General features: G+C 41.4%; 1 protein-coding gene across 1 annotated transcript; it reads right to left on the reverse strand.

The window, feature by feature from the left end:
* Positions 1-1,837: 1,837 nt before the first annotated feature.
* LOC147459796 (Golgi transport complex protein-like protein) lies at positions 1,838-13,115 on the reverse strand. The gene is made up of 3 exons (XM_086511004.1): positions 11,147-13,115; positions 3,345-3,818; positions 1,838-3,269 (listed from the first exon to the last, which is right to left on the reverse strand). The coding sequence occupies exons 1-3, from the start codon at positions 12,284-12,286 to the stop codon at positions 2,331-2,333; spliced, it is 2,553 nt and encodes an 850-aa protein (XP_086367130.1). The 5' UTR covers positions 12,287-13,115; the 3' UTR covers positions 1,838-2,330.
* Between the last annotated feature and the right edge of the window lie 8,486 nt (positions 13,116-21,601).

Here is a 21,601-nt window from a genome sequence, read left to right on the forward strand (position 1 = left end):
CATAATGCCATTACATCTATTGGCTTTTGTCAATTATTGAATCTTTTGTAAAATACATGCCAAAATTTGATTTCTATTTATATTTTAATGTCTAGAAAAGTAAGAAATTTTATTCTCCACACTCTTTATGTATGGCAAATTTATGTAGATAATAACTATTATCATTTCTATATGCTTATATTTTGCTAAGATATAAGGGAGTATAATTTTTACATGTAGCTAGAAATAGCACAACCCATTGTAGACATGCCATCATGTTGAATCCTGGCGTTGGGCATGGAACTAGAGTCTAATAGCCCCATTTGAACCACTTTGCAGTGGTTCAGATGAGGCTATTCAAAATTTTTGTGAGCTTTGAGAAATGATAGGCGACATCCAAATCCGAAAGTAAGGCCAATGCAACAATTTATCTTAGCATGGGAAACTAGGGATTATGTCAGATAGTGCCTAGCATGAAATGAATTTCTATTATGGAATTGTAAATGAACCAATTAAGATGAAGGGATAATAGCCCATGATTGATCAAAAACACTTTGAATCAATGTTATTTAATGGGTCTATGTTGAATAGAAGCCAATCCTCACAAGGGGAAAAATGAATTTGGTAGCTCCACATGGGTGTATATGAGCATAGGCATGCCCATAACGCATATGGATGATGCATGCATATATAGGTCGATGTAAAGGTTCTCATGACTTATGGAATAAGCAAGGCTTACACCAACAAGCCTTCCCTTCAGCCAATGCTTTTGACCATTCAAAAAATTATATCCTTCCCTTGATCAATTTTGTCAAGTTTCTTTGGTGGATTCTTTGTGTGAGATCTTCTTTGCTTCTTCTTGTAAATTGGACATCTTATGTGGAGTGTGAGTCTTCTCTGTTACGAAAGTGCCAATTGAACAAGACAAAACAAATACCTGAGAGCTAGCAGCAAAAGTCTTCATGTGCACCCATGTGAAAATGAAATGAAAGAGTAAGATGAAGCAAAGCCTAAGTGAGGTACTCACATTATGTAGAGTGATGGCCATAACATATCTACTACAACTACATGAGTAGAGCGATGGCCATAACATATCTGTTACAACTATATGTTGATGGATTACCATCTGTTCCTTGGGTTTTAGCCCCAAAATGTACACGTACACATAATATGTGCTTACAAGCAACGAATGACTTTTGTGCTCCTACAATTTTTTGGAAATCTAGAGATGTATATCACGGATCTCCTTTGATGTGGACATCATAATAGTTTTCAACGAGTACACCATTCCTCTAGTGTTGTTTTTTAAATTAGCTTGATGATGACAAACTTATAAGTCGCTATTGTTGATTCATTGCTCCAAGCCAATTGTATTGTACGAGTTAGCTAGAGTTTTTCCAGTCTAAATGCTGTGTGGATATACATAACGGCAAGGTCAACATGTACCATTAGGAAAAACACCTACGTTTTTCATGATACATCACCATGTGGAAAAGTGTACAAAGACTGGATGCAATAAATGCATACAATCCTTCCAACGCTTTAAAAGAAGAGTCTGAGCTGTGAAAAATGCACCCAAGTAGAGAAGTCAAGACACCGCAGTACGTAGAGACTACATTGCAAATTCAACAGCATGCCCAATCCTTCTCTTCAACAATTGCCTCATTGTTTTGAGACCTACACTAAAAGCAGATAATGAAAGCAAATCCACACAGGTTCAACTTATTACACAAGTACTCTTTGCAATAAAAGAAATGAAAACTGAAAAATTTGTCACATGCCCTTGATTGGAATATTAGTCACTCTTTTCTTTTGACTGCTGCACACACAACAAAGATCAGGTTGCTCAAGCATGGCATTAAGCTCAAGGTTTTAAATCTTTAGAATTGTAAGAAAGGCTTCAAAATACTCCACAGAACTTCGTTACCATCTCCATCATATTCCAAGAGATACACCAAGTTTTTGGTGAGATGACCCGAAGGCAATCCTAGTATAAGGTAGACAATGCGCCTCTATATACATGCAATAGATTCCAAACCCGCACCGTTGATTCATAATGCATGGACCCATGCTTACATCAAGTGAAATGAAGTAACAAAACCTGGCTTTCAAGGATTAATGCGGACATCAGGCACTAAAAGGACATAATAGCACAAAGCCACGGGGTAGAGATGTCACCATCGTACATCTGCAGACGATTTTTTTTCTTGACCAAGCCTCAGTCAGTGCCCTTGAGGAACTTACAAAATGTCCCATCAATCTGGACAAAGATATCGCCTTCATCTACTCTGAAACTTTCCTCGTGACCTCTACCCTTGAAGCCACCCAAGTGCACAGCCAAACCCATAAAATCATCTCTGTTGTAATTCTATTTTTACCAAGGCAGACCCAAGCTTTAACATCAATGGGTATACCGGACTGAACTCTTTGTCTCCGCGTGTTCTAACTTTCGAAGCATACTCATCCAAAGTGGCTTTGATGCCCTTCCAAATCTGTTCTTCTGTTTGTGCATCCAGCCACAAGGAATACTGTGTAGGTGTAAGCTTCGTAGATTTCATAGGTGACTCCAACGCAGCAGGTGCTCTAGAATATAAGTGGTGAAGAACGACACTTGGAGGTAACTCTTGCAGAAGTGGACTGCTACCCAGCTGTGTTGTCTCTAAAAATATCAATGGTCTGAATGCCCGCAAAGCACGATATGGTGCACCCAACTGCTCAACAGGAAATAGGTTTTGCCCAACTGCAAGTTCTAGCTCAGCCATGTCCCTTGCCATCCTCAGTTTTCCAGACTCTGATAAGGGGCGTACAAGAGCAGCATGCCGAACAAAAAATATGAGCACCCGAGAAGCAATCCTTCTTGTAAGATATGCACAAATAGAATCCCCTTTCAGAGATGTTGCCGCCACAGAATTCGCAGGAAGCAACTTGGACAAAAACTCTGCACGGTAATGAGAAATGGCCTTTTGCAACTCCTCCATATACTTGGAGCTTCTGTCATCAATGCCTGTGTCGGCCCCATCTGCTCCAAAGTTCTGGTCATGAATCTGCAAAATTATATGCTCAAGCCTTTCTACCATGGCTTGAAATAGTTGTGTTATAGAATCTGATGCCACTCCATTAATGGCACCAAGAGAGGGTGACAAAACATCAGCAGCAGATGGAGGCATGCTGGAGAGCATTGTGTTTATCCTAGAATACACCTCTTGAAGCTGTAGGCAGACAGAGAAATTTTTTACTTGCATAGGCGTGGCTGCGCCAATCACTTGGCGAGATTCTGGACCAGTAGCAATCTGTAAAAGAAAACTCAAATGAGTAAATGCCAGACACCCACTGCAGTACTAACAGAATTATAACCAAAGAATTACCTGGTACTCAAACTTTTCAGCTAGAAGCTGAAGTATCTTTCCAATTTCACGCAGCACTAACAGAGCCAGGCGTTCATCCAACTTGACAGCTTCAATCTCCTCCTGAATGCGTGATATCAACCTCGAAATCTGGTCTTGCGAGGGAATGCTCCCACGAATACCAAATGGAAACATCCCATTGACAAGCTCAGACAAGCGATTTAAGCATTGTGTCAAATAAGCAGTTTGGAAGGGCTCCAGGGCAGCTAATAGCTGTTCTCTATCTTGGTCTTTAATAGCAGGTAAAACACCCTTCACCTCTGTATCACGAGCGAGCCTTTCCAAAAGATTTGTGATCATTGAAAGAAGTTTTGGGTACCCTGAAACAAAGGTTTCTTTGACAAAGCTTGAAGCTGTAAAAGACGACCTCATTTGACTGGTAAAGGCCTTGACCAGTCCCTCCCATACACGTTCAGTCAGGAGCTGATCTCCTGTCTGCAGAACAATATCCGAAGGTGTCAAAAACATCCTGAGCTTTGGTACCGAATGCATAGTTAAGACAGCCATGACAAATTGTTTACCCTTCACTTGTCCCAAAAATCATGTACGGCAGTTCTCAAGAAATGAAGAGAATACTCTAGAGGAGACAAACACTGAGATAGAGAGGAGACACAGAGATAATGACTCAAGGGCAGTAACTCAATAACTCAAGATAGTGCTCAAGCCTCACAAGATGGATAATGAGAATGAGGGGGCATGGGGTCACTTACATACCAATATAAGTGACCCAGAGCTGTGCATGATCGCCCCAGTTTAGGGCCAACCTAGCTCTATTGCTACATCATAAAAATAATGACAAGTGGCATAAGAAACTATCATATGAGCCACCTCAACATTAAAAATTTGCCACATCGGCTAAAAAGCTAATAAAAGGGTAAAAATGGGATAAACTGCATATGCAAGGTCATTGTGGCCATATGACCATGCTAAGCAACCTAGGATGCCACCAATTAGTCTTTTACTTTTGACTTTTACATGATATGAGAGGCTACCAAAGAGAAAGCAATAACAAGTAGTGGATCTGCATGTCCCAACACAACCAACCTGTAATGTGCAGCGGAAGTGAATGATGGTGTAAGCTCAGGATGAGTGATTAGTGGGTGCTCAAGGTTCATTCTACTTTAGAAGAAGGGAGAGCCTTCCTTGCTTAGAGAGAGAATGTGCAATGACCAAAACAAGAGTGGAATGCAAACTGTGAGAGAGTGCAAGAGAGTGCTAGAGAGAGAGAGAAGAGACGACACCAAATGGGGTCCCAAACCCCCCTGCAAGGGCCCCCCTCTCTATTGCTAGAGAGGTATTTGCTTTAGATTGCACAAGGTTTGGTACAATGCTTCTAGACGCTCTGGTCCTTGACGACGACGATGTCGTCAATGATGCCGACGACGGTGACGATGACGACGATGGTGTAGTCGGGATCTGCGATACTAATGGCTGAAATCTGAAAACGCTAGGTCTACTGCTGTGGATAGGGGTCGTACGGCAAAGCTACTGGGCTGCTCTCTCGCCAAGGACGCCAATGATGGCTGAAAACTGAAAAACGCTGGCTGTTTAATGGGCTGAATTCTGATCACTGGCTGATCTCCTATGATAGGGAGAATGCAGCGAGGATCTGCTACAGGAATGGTGCGGTACAGGGAGGCTGAGTGCTGATATGCAAACGCTGGTCTTATGTGCTGAAAACGCTGGTCTTCTGATGCAAAAAAGTTGGTGGCTACTTCTGGAGAAAACGCTGGAGATGCCTGAGGGTGCTGCTGGTCTGCTAGCTGCTTGGCCTTCTTTGTGTCTCTCATTCTTCTGCCTCTACTCGGTGCCCCTTGCCTTGCTTATGTAGATGCTAATTGTTGGGTCGAGTAGTGCTAGAGGAGCCCCACGATTTTGGAACTGATAATAATGTCACTTATTAAATAAATAACATAAGAGATTGTTCACATGCAGTTGGGAAACTGGGTTCCTGTGGTGGAAAATGCTCATGTTGGGTACTGGATATTGATGCTAGTGATCATGGGTTGTGCAATCAGAGGGTATGCAGCTACTCTTAATGTCACGTGACACATCCAACCCTATGTGTCCGTGGACAAGCTACAGCACGACAAGGGTTCCGTCAGTCCAGTCAGTCTAGATTAGAAGTGATCTGGCACTTTTGTGAATCTATTCGTAGACCGTGCATGCCCAGTCACTTAGTATAGATGCATATCCTCTGGTTGCACACAGCATGATCACAAGCATTCCCATCAGAATCCATCAGAATTCTTCAAGGGAATTTTCCAGTGCATTTAGCCTATTTTACCTATTTTTGACAATTTTCACTTGTTATTTTTAAGTGACTTTTGTTGGAAAGTAGGTAGGGCAATTTTGCTAAGTTTGTATATAAGCAAACTAGAGCTAGCACTATTTGGCAGAAGAGGCAACAGGAGCCAAGCTCAACAAGCAACTTCTCACAAGACCCTTGGCGGCACTTTCCTCCAAGCAAGAACTTCATCCCCTAGCGTTTTGGAAAACTGCACCAGCCTGGCGGTTTTGCATCAGCAACTTTCATCGCCAGAACCAAGTCCCAAGCATCATTAATTAGCGTTTTGCATCAGCTTCATCGCCACCAAATCCCAGCACCTAGCGTTTTGACAAGACATCACCCAGCGTTTTTGGAAATGCTAAAACCCTAGCGTTTTTGGATTTCCCCAGCGTTCCAGCCTTTACAGCCTTCAGCCCGGCGATTTTCAGCATTAGAAGACCATCAAGATCAGCCCAAAGAAGTAGCAGATTCAGCCCGGAAAGACCATCAGTTTTCAGCCTTAAAGAACCTCAGTTTTCAGCCCTAAACCTGCTGATTTTCAGTGACAAAGACCCACAGAAACAGCCCTCCAAATCAGCGTTTTTGGACTAGCCGCAGATTTCAGCCCATAGAGTTTTTGGACAACAGTAGAAAGATTGCAGATTTCAGCCCTTAGGTTGACTTCGTCATCCCCGTCGTTATCGCTGACGTAGCCTAGACTTGCACCAGTCCCATGCATACAGTTTGTACCACATTGTGCAATCATAAGTAGACCACTCTCGCCGACGAGAGTGGGGCCTTCGGAGGAGGGTTTTACAACGTCTCTGGTGTCGTATCTCTCTTCTCTCTCTATCTCTCAGTCTCATACACTTGCACGCACAGTGCCCATTCACTTTGTTTGTGATCATAGCATTCTCTCATTAAGAACGAAAGGCTCTCTCTTCCATAAGAACAAAAGGAACCTTGAGCACAGTTCGACAACGTCTCTGGTGTCATATCTCTCTTCTCTCTCTATCTCTCAGTCTCATACACTTGCACGCACAGTGTCCATTCACTTTGTTTGTGATCATAACATTCTCTCATTAAGAACGGAAGGCTCTCTCTTCCATAAGAACAAAAGGAACCTTGAGCACAGTTTGGAGCACTCATCTTGAGCAAAGCCCAAACATTCATTCCGTTGCACCTAACACTTAAGTGCCTGGACATACACGGCCTGCATACAAGCTCACAAGGGTGCCAGAACGCTTCCTAGGCTACCTAAACCCTAGAGGTAGGTACACCTTGTCCACACGCACTTAGGGTTAGATGTGCGCGTGACATCGAGTACCAAGCTGTATGGTGTCCGTAGAGTCCGCCAACAACTCCTACAATCCTACGAAGAACTCTTCGTCGGCCCACTCTGCTGTGGGTTGCGCACAAGGTTGAATCAACACGTAAGTCCGGCTCTGCTCCGTACCGTACGGTTGTTCTTTACCGATCCGTACCGTACGGAACAATCCGTACGGTGCTGTTTTTTTATTAAAAAAATTGTCTGGCTCCTAAGCGTGGTTGAGGGTTTCGCAAGGCCTGGGCGAGCAGTTTTGGGGTAATACTTTTTAGGCGTTTGAATACCAAGAGCAGTAACCAGTTGCAGATTTGCAGAAACTCACAGAAATTGCAGAGAAACAGGTGCGCACAGGTAAATTCTCTCTCTGTCTCTCTCTCTCTCTCTCTCTCCTCCAAGTTCCTCCTGCGGGCTCCCTCTCTCTCTCTCTAGACTCTTTCTCTCACTCGTGTCTGTCTTACTGCTTGCGACAGAATCATCATGCCTAAGCCATGCAACCCGTACTGGAAGGAGCATATCAATGTCATCCGCATTATCAACACTCCAAGCCAAGCGGGTTTCGGCACTCGACAATGGCAATGCAAGTACTGCAATTTTCAGCTCACGAGTACAATTTCTCATATCGTCAAGCACCTGATAGGAATTTGCACGACCAACAATTGTGGAGGGTGCAAAAAGGTTCCACAGGATTATAGGGACAAGCTGATTGCAGAGAATATTTCGGAAGTACCAACGCCAAAAAAAAATACAGGTGGACAGTACACACAGGATGCTCTTCATGATGCTCTTATTGGGGATTTTGGTGGTTCATCTTCCGAGGTTCAAGAGGAGCAGCCGACTGCTGGTTCTAGTAGAAAGAGGACTCGAGTTGTGCAGGAGGAAGATGGAGGTGATATGGATGCACCTAGGCAAAGCACTTTCCCTTCACGTGTGAACTCTCTTTCTTGGGTGAAGGAGCGTCAAAAGGTGGCTGAGATTGAGATTGCTCGCACTCTCATTGAGTGCAACATCTCCTTCAATGTTTTGAGGACTTAGCAGTGGAAGAGGATGGTCCGGGCTATAGCTGATGTTGGCCACACAGATTCATGGTCGGGGGTGGAGTACAAGAAGATGCTTGATGTGCAGAAAGGCTTTGATAGATAAGGCTCTGGTCCCGATCAAGGCCGATTGGCAGCAGTTTGAGTGCACCATCATATCAGATGGCTGGAGTGATGTTCATAGGGGGCACATCATTAATATTCTTGTGTCGTCTTGTCTTGGCACATAATTCTTACGCGTTGTGGATGCAAGGAAGGCCGGAGAGCACATCAGTGGTGAGTTTATCTTTGGGCACATCAAGAAAGCTATTGATGAGATTGGGCCAGAGAATGTGGTACAGGTTGTGACTGACAATGCCTCAAATTGTAAGCTTCTAGGTGAAATGGTCGAGGTAGCTTACCCTCGGATTTCTTGGACTCCATGTGCTGCGCATTGTCTTGACTTACTTATGGAGGATATAGGCAAGTTGCCTTGGGGTATTATATACCTAGATGAATCCAAGATAAGCCCAGATTCACCCATAAAGGAAAGTGCAAGGTATAGACCCATGGTAGTCGCCCACAAGACAATATAACCATCAGCTTCATCATGGATAGTATTGACTAAATACCACGACATCAGCTTCATCATGGATAGTATTGCCTATTGTTACACATGCCACTAAGATGACCACCTTTTTTCACAAAAAAGGTCAAGCTTTAGCTATCTTCAGGAGCCACAGTACACTTGACATGGTGTGGCCCTCGAAGATCACAGAGGCTCTTCAAATTGAGGGATCCACTTCTTCAGGCAGTCGTGGACCTAAAGTGGAGATTGATGCATCACCCGCAGACGGAGCCCACTAAATACATGCAACGACGGGTACTCGATGAGTCCTTTTGGACACAAGTTCAGAGTTTGACAGTGGCATTGCAGCCAGTGTGTGTGCTTCTTCGAGTCATAGACATGGAGAGCTCTACATTGGGCTTAGTCTATCATCTCTTCATGGAGATGAAGAGACACATTACAAAGTGCAAGTCTTTGACACAGAACTGGTAAGTACTTGTCTTTTGAAATCGATTATTGCTTTCGTTGCAAATCTCCTTGTTGTCATTTGAATTTGCCAATTCAACTTTGTTTTATTGCTGAAAATTTCAGCCGAGATGACATCATGGCCATTGTAGAAAGGAGATGGACTTTCATGAGTCGTCGCATTCATGGGATGGCTGCATTGCTTCATCCTTTCTACAAGATGCCAAAGCTTTTCCATGAGAGGAGTCTCTTGAAGCTCAAGGATGATTACATCAATATGATGTACGACATTGACGATCAGCTTCATGAACAATCTAGGACCATCCTTTGCTAGAGTTGTGGTGTTGAGGCCAGAGGCTACCAAGTTTCCTCTTACATGGTGGCGGAATTATGGGAGACAAGGTCTTCCAACGCTTACACATCTGGCTTTAAGAGTACTTTCACACGTAATTGAAAATCTTGAGACTAATAGTTTTTGTACTTACTATTGCCATATATTAAATCTCAATGCTCATTGCTATAGGATTGCTCGGTTGGTGCATGCGAGCGCAATTGGAGCACTTATTCCTTGATCGACAATCGTCTCAGCACTTCTCAACTAAAGAAATTAGTCTATTGCCGAGCAAATATGAGGCTTGCGCGAGCCTACCATGCTTTGGGGACACCCAAGCAGGTCCACTATTAATTTTCACATGAATGATTGAATCATGAATAATGATACACTCGACCATTGAGTACTTAGTACATACTAAATAATATTTCCTCAATTTTCAGCAGGCGACCCAACACGCGTAAAGATGGTGGCAGATCCTAGTGCTATGGACGAGGTGGAGCTGCAGATCAGAAATGAGCAAGAGGAGATTATTCGGCTGCTTCACAGGGAGTTGGAGAGTGTTGATCGACGTGTGACGAGGTCACGCGCACGAGCTTTGGCTATTCCTCTGCATGAGCGCTCCAGACCAAGATAGTGCTCGAAGGGAGAGCATTCGTAAAGGGAAGCTTCCTGTTCGTTCTTCTTGGAAACGGACAAACGAGGCTGTTTGTCTCATTGAGGCTTCGACAGATGCAGTAGAGGATGATCTACATCAGGCACATGTGTCTGTGATTGTAGAGCCAAAGTACGACAAAGAGGGCAATGTCCTGACGGATGGGGACTTGGTCTCTTCAACAGAGTCTTCATTTTCATCTGATGATGATTTTTGAGGATGGGACCATCACGTGGACGATGGGCTAGCTTTGAGCTAGCTATTTAGTGCTTTCTACTACTATATAGACAAACTTTTTGAGTAGGATGGTTTCATTTATGAACTTTGTACGCTCGATGATGAGCCTTTTGTTATGGCGTGGACTCCGCCCAAAATAAATTGCCCAAACTGCAGCTTCATTCCAAAAAGAAGATTTGGTTTTCCTTTCCCTGGCTTTCTATGCATGCTCTCTCAAACGTTTTGGCCATAAGCCATAGAGCACTTTCGATGAGAAACAAGAAAAGCCTTGTTGGCTTGTTGTGTACAACCGATAACTAGCTGAACATTGCATCACCTCCCAAAACAGCTAATCAACCTTTTTCAAATTTCCAGAGAAAGCTTTCAAATAGTGTTGGTCCTCCTCCTACCTGTTTGTCTCTCTTTCTCACTTCCTACTCCTTTGCAATTGGATCACTCAAAATCACTACATTTCTCATATTGCAACTTTTTTTGGATCTGACCAAGAGCAGTTTCAGCATACAACAAATTTTATCACTTCCACCACTTATACTTGGATTCAAACATGTGAATAGTGCCCCTTGAATAATTCATATTAAAAAAAATACTTATTCCTTTGGAGTTCTGAAAACCTACCTAGGAAAAGGCATTCTTCTTCTTTCATATTCTTCAATATCCTTTTTCTTTACTTCATTCATTAAAATCTGGATGCTCAACCACCAAATTCGCTAACCCTGCTTAAAGAAGTGAAAACCAACAACATGCTGGATGCTCTACCATTCTCTAGCCAGAACACACCCTTCTACGAGGTACATCATTATTCTTCTTTAAATATATCAACTTGTGAACCAGCAACTAGCATTGCCTATCAACTAGGCACTCAACTCAAACAGAAAAGCCTTTAAAAAAATTATCTTGCCTGTATAACTTCCTCAAGAAATCCTGCATGTGAGAGTGGGTCTCTCTTTTTGGAAAGCACTCGTTGAAGATGCCAAACAGCCACCACAATTACATGAAGTTGATCCATGCAAGGTCCCATTCTCTGCCACAAGCTTTCTCTAGCTTTGGAGCTTCCACCAAGCTGCGGAGTCCCACTTCTTTGTACACCTCCTGGCCCAAGAGAACTACCAGCGCTGGCAGAAATAGCTTTCATGTCCAAAGCATTACCAATGCATTTGATGGCCTGAGTTTTGTACTTATTAAGCATTCCTTCTACTGTAGACTTCAACTCACCCATGTTATAATACACCTGGAGGGCACTGCCAACTTCAGCTTGATTGAGTGCCTCCATGCCATTTTCTAAAACCTTCATAGCTTCACTCTTGATTCTGTTTCCAGTTTCTGTGAACCACGGAATCTGTGTGTCAATTAATTCTAACCCAGATAAACCCCCCTCCTTTCTGAGAGTTTCAACTTCACTATAGAGTTGGGCAGCCTTAGCGAGATCCAGGCGAGTGACATCTGATCCCATCACTTCCCTTAATCGCTTCATTTGTCTGAGGGCTTTGATGACAGATCGCAAAAGCTCCATTGTGCTATGGAGGGCAGAGAGTTGGCGGGTCTTTGCCCTGATGTCCTGGTAAGGTTCAGCAATTTCCAATCTCACTCTTTGAATGCAGGCAAGCAAGCTCTGTGCACCACCCTTCATGAGGCTAACAGAGTTTTCTGTGTCCTTGAGGCTGGTGAGGAGGTGGAGAAGCTCATCATGGCGGAGGTAGACCTCGTTGCGGAGCTGGCGATCCATAAGTCGAATGCCCTCATCAAGTTTCTCAGAGCAAGAGGCTGCGGATCCACTACGCAGAGCATCACTGACAAACCTAGTAACGTCAAAGTTGTCAGCAAGGAATTTGCAAAAGACGTCATCTTTGGAGAATTCGTTGAAAGCTGCATCTGCGGATTCAAGCGCAGAAGCTTCTCCTTCTGCTCTGTCGTGCGTGCGATGGTGTTGCGTTTGGTAAGCACCTCTGCTGAGGCTTTGGATACGATTCATGGGTGAGGACGGCCCGGAAGCCCTTCTTGTCAAAGCGCTTCCAGATCGCTGCAACGCCGTACTAGACATGAATCTTCGCTAGCAAGCAGCTACTCCACAAATCAAAGCTCCTCTGCCATTGTCTTCTGAGCAATGCAGATCTAAGTCATTCAACAAAATGGCAGTAGCATGATGATCATCTGACCCTTTTTCTTGACATGAAATGTGAAATGCAGTTGAGGTAGGAGGCGCAGCGCAGTTAACACTCCGATGCAACGCAATTTTGGTACAATCTAGACTGCTTATAAGAAGCTAAACTAGGCAACATTTCACCAAGGCCTTTCAGAAGCATTATATTTTTGCTCAAAAAAAAAAAAGGCACAAATGTTATCACACTCATTATATTCTTGCTCTTAATGTGTTAGTATGTGCCTACGATTTCATAAAAATGGGTGGAAAGCAACGAATAAATGTGAATCCTTTGGAGTCATTGTCTATGACATCGAAGGCTGTCTTTAGAAATCAATCTCTCTCTCTCTCTCTCTCTCTCTCTCTCTCTCCACCCACCTCGAGAATTCTTTCTCTCTCCAGAACCCTCTCTTGAAGGCGGTAGGCGGTAAGATCAAAAGTGGGCACACCAAAAACGATGCGACAGCCTTTGGCAAAAACAAAATCATGCCTTCTTTAGAAGGCCAATAGTATGCACCCCTTATGATCAAACTACGGGTGAGCATTTTTCGGGGGTGGGATCTTAATATTTGATGCTTGAGATGTAACATGGCTCTCTTGCTTAAAGCTCAGAAGCACTACTGCCAGATCCATTTAAACATGAATTGCATTCTCGAATGATGTATAGAGAGGAGAGAAAAAGGCTTTAGAACTTGCAGTACATCCTCGACATACATTCTTATACCCTAGTTCAATATTTAGCTTGCTCATTCTTGAAGGTGCAATAGAGGAACTTCCTCTTTTGATGTGAAGGATTGTAGTTCATTTGAAGCAATACTTGGCTCATTTTCATTGTCACACAAAGAACAAGACCAAACACACAATAGTTGTGTTCTTGATGAGCAAAAAGATCTTTAAAATGTTTAGAAGCAAGGTCTTCTTAGTATGCAAATAAATGGATGATCCATGATAGCATAAGGAGATATTGATGTTTGTTTGGTTTGTTTCCCATTGTTGTATGTCTCTTTGAAATTTAATAAAGAGAACTCTACTAGAGCATTCCCGCAAGACTCTCTTGGGATCGTTTCCTACTCCCCCATGTTTGAAAAATCTCTTGGTTCTTTCCCATTGTTGTATGTCTCTTTGAAATTTATTAGAGAGAACTCTACTACTTGGGGGATTCACCATGGAAAACTTATCGCACCACGTAAGTGCAGGGGAGGGGGGTTTTTCTACAAGTTACATAAGCGTATAAGTTAGGGGTAGGCCCTCAATAATTTATCTCCTAAGCTTAAAAATAAGGGAGGGGGTATCATATTTAGGGGGGGGCGGGGGAGGAGGTGGAGTGAGAAAAGGAAAAAATGAGAGGAAGTTTTTGTGTTTCAAAATCATGGCTTCCCAAAAGAGTCTTTCCTCAAACTTGTGAGTCAATAGCTACCAAGATACATGCAAGAACCAATAGTACTTTGTATCAATTGCTTGTTTGTTATTATAGTTCATTTGTTGAGGGATGAAAGCTATAAAGAGTTTGTATAGATGCAAATTTACACGGAGAACATAGCACAACTTTATAACCATGTTTTTTTAGTAATTTAGATTGGTCAAAATTGGACGAGTAGCTAGAGTGCAGGCTCGACGGGCACATAATTTGAAATTCAAACTAAGACACATTGAGGGTACATCTAGTTATCAACAAAAGTGGATCCTTAGTACATTGCCAGTCACTATGCTACACGCTCTTTGACTAGTTTTACTTAGTTAGATCATGTGAGACCTAAATTTTATATGTAAGATAGGGGTATGATAGTTTTTTGCATTGAGATTCGTATAAGCATAGAAAGGGGGGTCATATTCCCTAATATGAATCGTATATAGGGGTTTTATCAAAGTTGTCTGCTCGCAGGTGGCATCCTGTTTTGTACATAGAGTGAATCCCCCGGGCTCTACTAAAGGGTTCCTGCAAGCCTTCTCTTGGGATTGTTTCTTACTCCCCCAAGTTTGAAAAATATCTTGGTTTTTGTTTCCCACTGTTGTAACTTGTATCTCTTTGAAATTTAATAGAGAGAACTCTACTAAAGGGTTCCTGCAAGACTCTCTTGGATTGTTTCCTACTCCCCCGTGTTTGAAGGACTCGCCAAAGAGACATTTGTTGTCTCTTGGGACTGTTTCCCGCAACATTAAATAAATCCTCTCTTTGTTAAAACTTCAAGGCCTCCTTCTCCTTCCTAAACCTCTCTTCTTCTTCTTCTTCTTCTTCATTAACTATACTAAAGCTTTATGAAGCTTCTTCGGCTTCTCCTTCTTTTGAAGATTGTCTTCTAGGGATAGTGTAGAATGTATGATCCTCCTTGAGTTCTTTAGTGGCATTGATGAATTTGAATCCCCACTTGGGCTAATTCTAAATTAAGCTCTTTCTCTAGCTTGGCTCTTGTTGTGGGAGATGTTCGATGCTTTACTAGAATTGCAACACCTCATGTTTAATCAATGGAAGAGGTAATCGTCTCTGGTGCTAGTCCTTTTGGATGTCATCTAGCTTCAGCATGGCCACATTAACACTGTTTTCTCCCATTCCATGGGAGATCCCCAAGTATCATTTTCCTTTTTTTCTATTTTTTTTGCAAAAATTATTCTTCAACTTTAATGAAAGTCAGTCTTTCTGAATTTTCAATGGCCACTGCCTTGCGTTTATCTTGGCTGGATTTTCCACTATCTCTAAAGCATTAAAATCTCGTAATTTTATGATGCCACTATTAAAGAAGTCCGTGTGATCTATGATGGAAGATTTTGGCATAGACATTGGCATAGTCATAAACTCTCCTTTAGCTACTAACCCAATCATCGGCCTCTCAACTTCAGCCTTTAGGGAATTTACCTCATCCTGCATATCATCATTTTGCTTCATGACGCTAGTGACCAGATCCTTCCATTGTAACTGGTCCATCGTCAGCTAAAACTATACCTATTTGTTTTTTTTCTTTCAACTATTTGTAAGCAGCATCACTTCAGGGTGACCTGGCTTTAGGAATTCCAAAATTACAATCTTCTTTGATGATCCTTAGTAAACCTGCTTGTTGTCAAAGCCTTCTCTTTTCTTGAGTTATATGTGCATTAGATAGAGTTAGCAACTTCTTCTCTTGGAGGGTCATTTGGTGTAGTTTCTCTTGGCTCTCCTGCAGTTGGCTATCTTGTTGAATAATCCCGTCATGAGTGTATCAATGAGTGAGAGAAAATCAAATTTTTTGAGTTGTAGCATGGCCATATGGCTTGATTTTCATCTTTCAAAGCTCTAACTTCTGCTTTTAAGGTCCTCATCTCTTGCTCTATGGTCTTGGCAATGAGCTGGTAGTTGTAAGCTTTAACACTTTCTTCTTGTTAACACTAGAATGGTAACAGGACACTTTTATGTCCTTGGACACTTTTGTGTCCTGTTAAGTGACCATTTTGCTTGAATTATTTGAAGAGTATGAAAATGAATTTCTAGGTGCTATATATCCACAAAGTTGCCTTATGAGCTGAAAAAAACTTAGCATTTTTTTTTGAGTATCGATCTCACCATTAACCTTACTCTTGCACAACATTTTTGAACCTAAACTGTGTGAAAAAACGGGTCCTGTTTTTAGCTTTTTTTCAATTTTTGGCAACTATACCACTCTAAACTTCATGTTTGTGAGGTTTAAATGGCTAGAGGTTAGGCCTTCATAGTTCTCAACATGTTTTGATGCTTGTAGGGAGAGCTAAGTGTTAAAATTGAAAGTTATGACCAATTTACAAGAATTGCATAATCCTGTTTTTTTGGCGAAATTAGCACTTTTATGATTTTTTTGGTGGCTTTCTTGATATCCAAATTCAATTTTGATTGTGTAAGTGTAATGTATAACATAAAGCTAATCTTCCTTGAGTTTTGGGGGACCTAATATGCTATATAGCATAGTATATGATGATGGTTGAGTTTTTTGATTGCTGAAGAATACGATACATTTTAGAGTAGCAAGTATAACTTTCTCAATATTGCTAGTTTCTTAGGCCAATTGTGTGTATTTTTTAGGTAGTAACCATATCTAATCATAGACTACAAACTTGGCTAGATATTGAGTACTTTCTATGGGTTTCTAGAGATCATAATGCTAAACCCAGTTTTTTCATGTTTGTTGTATTTAGCACTTTATCATTGCCCCCAAGGTTCCAATTGTAAGAGATCCATTATCCTTTTGACATGCTCCATGGCTCCTTTTGAATCCAGAGGCCCAAAGGGAACTAAGAAAACATGTATATAGTATTTGTATTGACCGTGACTATAGAAACTTTGATGATGGGTTCGCAGAATGGCAAAAATGCAACTTTTTTGTACCTTTTTTTTTGCCCAAAAAAAATTAGTGAGGTAAAAGCAACCATATGTTTTGGTCACCAACCCATTGAAGTTAATGGGGCATTTTATCTCATGTCCTACAAAAATCTCCACTCTTATTTATATGCAATCAACCATAAGAAATTGCTGTTTTGGGCAAAATGCACTGGTCCATCAACTTTGGAGGCTTGTAGTGACCAAGGGATGAGAAAACTTACAAGTTTCTCATTTTTTCCATATGTAGTAGTTATTGAACTATAAGCTCATGAAAGGATTTTTCAAAATGAGTGGATCTACTATGGTTTTGGAATTTTTTCCCAAAACCCTGAAAGGACACTTTTATGTCCTGTTAGGTTACCATTCTAGTGTTAAGCATCCAATTTGATAATCTAAAATCCCTCTAGATTGTTGCATAGGCCAATTCTTCAAAGCCTACTCTTGCCCTTGCCACTTGTGAGCCGACATCCATTCTATGGAGTCGTGGAAAATTTGTCATATGTTTGTGTGATAGTGGACCAATAGGTTGGTCTATCTTCAATATAGCTTCCTCAAAACCTTTCACTATCAAAGGTGGTGGTTCACTTGATGCTTGACCAATAGGTCTAGAAAATGTAGGAGGGTTTAATAGTATGGATTTCCCTTACTCTTCCCTTTCTTCCTCTCTTTCTGGTGGCTAAGTCTCATTAGTTTGAGTCTCTAGAGCTTCATCATGTTGTTCATCTTGTCTTTGGGGTAGTGTTTGCTCACTCTATGTTGGAGGTGACTATGGCCTAGGAGGTGATGAATTGGCACATCTTGATGTTGCTCATCCTCCTCTTCATCTCTCTTTCTTTTCTCCTATTCAGCTATGAGCAAAGCATCCTCTTTTGTTTGTAACATAGCTCTACAGTCCACATCTGCTTTGCTTTGCTTTCCAATGAATTTGGCTCTTTATTTGTTCATCTATTCTCCATTGAGATTAAGCTTTTCTTAGCTCGCCTTGAGCTTTGGCCATAGCTTTTCTCTCTCTCTCTCTCTCTCTCTCTCTCTCTCTCTCTCTCTCTACTTGTGCAGCCACTTTGGCTCTTTTCTTTTTACCAGATTTTACCACCCTTATCTTATCTTTAGCTAGTGCTTCACTCCTTTCATAATAGTACTTTTCCTTGTCAACTCTAGACTTCTTTTGAGTAATGGTTTTCTCTTCTCAGGTATTGCAGAGGTGGTGCACATCTTCTTTTTAGTCCTTAATTCCATCTTGGACAGCACACTTTCCTCTTCTTCATCCCTATCAATTAAATCTTCTTGGTCCATGCAATAAATTGACTCTTTTTTGTAGATAAAGATAGCGTTTGGAGTCTTCTTCCAAGCCTTGTTTTTGGTGTTAGTACCTTCCTTGGACCTTCTTCTATCGGTTGCAACCAAATACTCTGTTAGGTGCAGGTGGGAGGTTGTCCGCCATCCCCAAAGTATGGTATACTTTTATAACCTCTCCACCCCCGACGTAGTTTACCTTGTCCTCTTTCTTGGTATGTAGCTTGATTAGGCTTGGATGCACATACTTTTTAGGTTAATTGGTTTTCTAGATCCAATGGTAATCAATGGGTGATTCTGTTGGCAATAGCATGGTTGGGGTTTGTTTACCTAGCTGGCCTTGTTTTTGCAGAGTTAAAGTGTTGTTGATATAGCCTCAATGGAGCTTCCAGTTTTGCATTTGCCAAATCTACAAAGGTGAATGGTCCTAGCTTTGTAAAAGTCTTTGTGCCATGCTTCTCTCCCTTGTCAAGGCTCCTTTACCGGTGGATGAAAATTTTAATTCTTTGGCCAGTCTTTAATGATCTTGAACAAGGATTTTTTAGTTTGCATCTGAAAGGGTAATTGTGTCGTCTTTGTTGATTGTGGACAAGAGATCATGGGCTCTTCTAATCTCAACTCCACAAGGAGGTAGCTCAAGATATGGCTATAGCCCTACTTTTTGAAAAACTTTCTTGACTTCCCGCTCCTTGGGTACATCTTCACATAACTTTGGCATGAGGGAAAGTTCAGCCAATGCACCTTGAGACTCCTTGGATTTTCCTTGGAAAACAGTCATGGAATGCATTCTATCTTGGCTTGTAGCTTGCTTTATTGACTCCTTCTCTAGCTCGTATGGTTGAGAATCTATTTGTCCTTGAGAGTATTTTTCTCGGGTGTGCTTCTTGACATGTTCAAGTGTAAATGTGCAAATTCCCAAAGTTAGTCCTTTTTTGCAACGGACATAATTTAGCATGGTTGAGTAGAAAAACACACTTCAAAGTTGAACTTCTTGATGCAAAACATGTCTACACACATGGGACAATGCATAGAGTTTGATAAAATTAGGAAAGTTTTCACATAGCTTGAATATTTATATGCCATGGTGTTGTATGAGCAATTCCTAATGATTGGGATCATTAACAATTGATGAAAGGTCCAAAGTCAAGCTTGTAGAATGTAAAAGTGCCAATTTGATTGTTCAATAATGATTCAAAAGTGCAAATGAGATCAAACGTGATGACTGGGTTTATCAAATAATGTCAAAACCACTGGTGATGAGAACTACCCCCAATTATGAAGTATAGTTTAGTATCATAATACTAAACTTTGTACTAAAGTTTGCATTTTGGCATTGGCAACTAATTCTACATAGAGACCAGAGAAATTTTGGATGGATTTGGATCATTGATGATGAATGAGGCTCAATTTTGGCTTGTGAACTTTAAAACTAGCCATTCTCTTTTATTCCCCAAGATTTTATGAACCAAATTAGATGAAACTTTCTAGGCATGTTGGGCATACCCAGGAGGAAAGAGTGATGTGAAACCCCCCCTGTTATGAGTAGATGTTTAATAACACGATACTAAACATTACACCCAAATTCGCCTTGTCTTGTCCCACACACTCCCAATGTATTGTAGAATACGTTTATACATCAAAAAGAAAATTTTAAATTTTAAAAGCGCTCCTTTTTAGCATTTTTTGCCTAAAAAGCCTTTGATTTGTTGGTCTTTGACCCTATGTAGTATCCATAAGTCCAAATTGATCCCCAAAAGTGTCAATGATCATAATCAAAGATGTGAAACCTGTGTTGTTGAAATATCCACAAATTTTTCCAAATGTTCTATATGATGGTACTAAACTTTTTGCCAAAATTTGATGATTTTGCTTTGATGTGTCTAGAATTCAATGCTGCCTTCCTAGAGCAATATTGAGATGTGGAACCTCTGTAGAGAGTCTTTTCTGCATGGAGGAGCATGATGGTAAAAGTTGAGCCACAACAATTTTTATGGCTTCACATTGTCTTTGTGCAGCTATTGAGTCAAGAATTCCTAACTTCGCACTTTGGTCGCTTCTGTTTGTACGCTTTTGCGTTTTCATACATCTTTTGTGTTATCTATTGTTCTAATGTTCTTATAGGTCCCCAATCTATTATTTAATTTGATACCCCAATTCCCCATAACCTATGGAATTTGCTAGTGAGGCTTGGTAATGTTTGTTCAAGTTTTTGTTGCTCTAGTGCAAAATAATGCTTTATCAGCTAGTTTTCTAAGTTTGATGATAGAGTGGCCTTAATGGAAATACATTGGTGATCCAAACACATAATAGTGTTCCCCCAATCATTTGGGAGTGGCCTTAATGGAAATACAATGGTGATCCAAACACATACTAGTGTTCCCCCAATCATTTGAGAGTTGTTGGTGAAGTTAGAATTCAATTTTGAGCACTTGTTCACATAAGCACTTTCCATGATGGCCATCATTGCATTTGGACTAATTGTCTTCTGCCATCACAAAGTTGTCCTATACTAGGCCTCTTTTTTAGGGATTCTTTTTTGTCCACTACAAAAAATGTTTTTTCTTACCCAACTATAACAAAATGCGCACAAAATTGTGGATAACATTAAGGGAACCACGAAGGAGACAAAAGTGCTTGATTTTGTGCCAATGTTTGGTTGTACCATAGCACTGGATGGTGGACCAGATCCTAGAAAAAACCATTGATCAACATAATGGTAGTTGTCCCCAAGGGCTCAATGTTTTTAGAGGCAACTGATCCCTCTCTAAAAGAGAACTTCTTAACAAAGGTGTATGAGCATGCCATCAACTGCGGGAGGGGGGGGGGGGGGGGGGGGGGGGGGGGGAGGGATGTTACAACAATTGTAAACGACAACGCCTCCAACTATAAGGGTGTAGGATTTTCCATACACAAGAAGTACCTTGGGCTCATGTGTGTCCCATACATTGAACCTATTCACCTATGCCCTACTTTGGGCCAAAGCACATAACAAGGCCCTCCAAATCTTTTGTGAAACGTGCTTTGCAACTACGTACTAAGTTTTGGATGGTTGGCAAGCTCTTAAAGCAACATTGATAGAGATAGTTGCCGATCAAAGATGGAAGGGATGGATCTCACAACATCCAAGCTATCGATCCATGCCAAAGATGTGTGTCTCTTGTCCAATCGCTTGATAGAGATAGTTGCCGATCAAAGATGGAAGGGATGGATCTCACAGCATCCAAGCTATCGATCCATGCCAAAGATGTGTGTCTCTTGTCCAATCGCCTATTTTTTGGAGAATGTATATGGTATTAGCAAGCCTTATGTGGAGCTCTTAAGGATGACACCCACCAATTTATAATTGATCTAAGTTTTATTGGCTAAAGTCTAAATCATCAGACAAATGAAAGAATTTAACCATGTTATTGCTATAGAGAAAGCACACGTAGTGGGGGCTGTAGAAATACATTGGGCCCAAACATATACATCTTTACATGGGGTAGCATTTTTTTTGGACCCCAAATTCCAACTACATGGTCAAGGCTCTAATAGAGAGGTCATGGGAGACTTCAAAAAGGTATGCAAATAGTTCCTCCCATGTGACGATGGTAGAAAGGATT

This window comes from Adiantum capillus-veneris, chromosome 4 (genome assembly GCF_014529385.1).
Source record: "Adiantum capillus-veneris isolate H3 chromosome 4, ASM1452938v2, whole genome shotgun sequence".
Lineage (NCBI taxonomy): Eukaryota > Viridiplantae > Streptophyta > Polypodiopsida > Polypodiales > Pteridaceae > Adiantum > Adiantum capillus-veneris.

Bases quoted from the DNA above. Each gene is read 5' to 3' on its own strand.
- LOC147459796 (XM_086511004.1), bottom strand. From the start codon at position 12,286: ATGTCTAGTACGGCGTTGCAGCGATCTGGAAGCGCTTTGACAAGAAGG. The intron at 3,819-11,146 runs GCAAGATAATTT...ATTGTTCTGCAG, and splicing joins TTCTTGAGGAAGTTATACAG to ACAGGAGATCAGCTCCTGAC. The intron at 3,270-3,344 runs GTAATTCTTTGG...TTTCTTTTACAG, and splicing joins CTGAAAAGTTTGAGTACCAG to ATTGCTACTGGTCCAGAATC.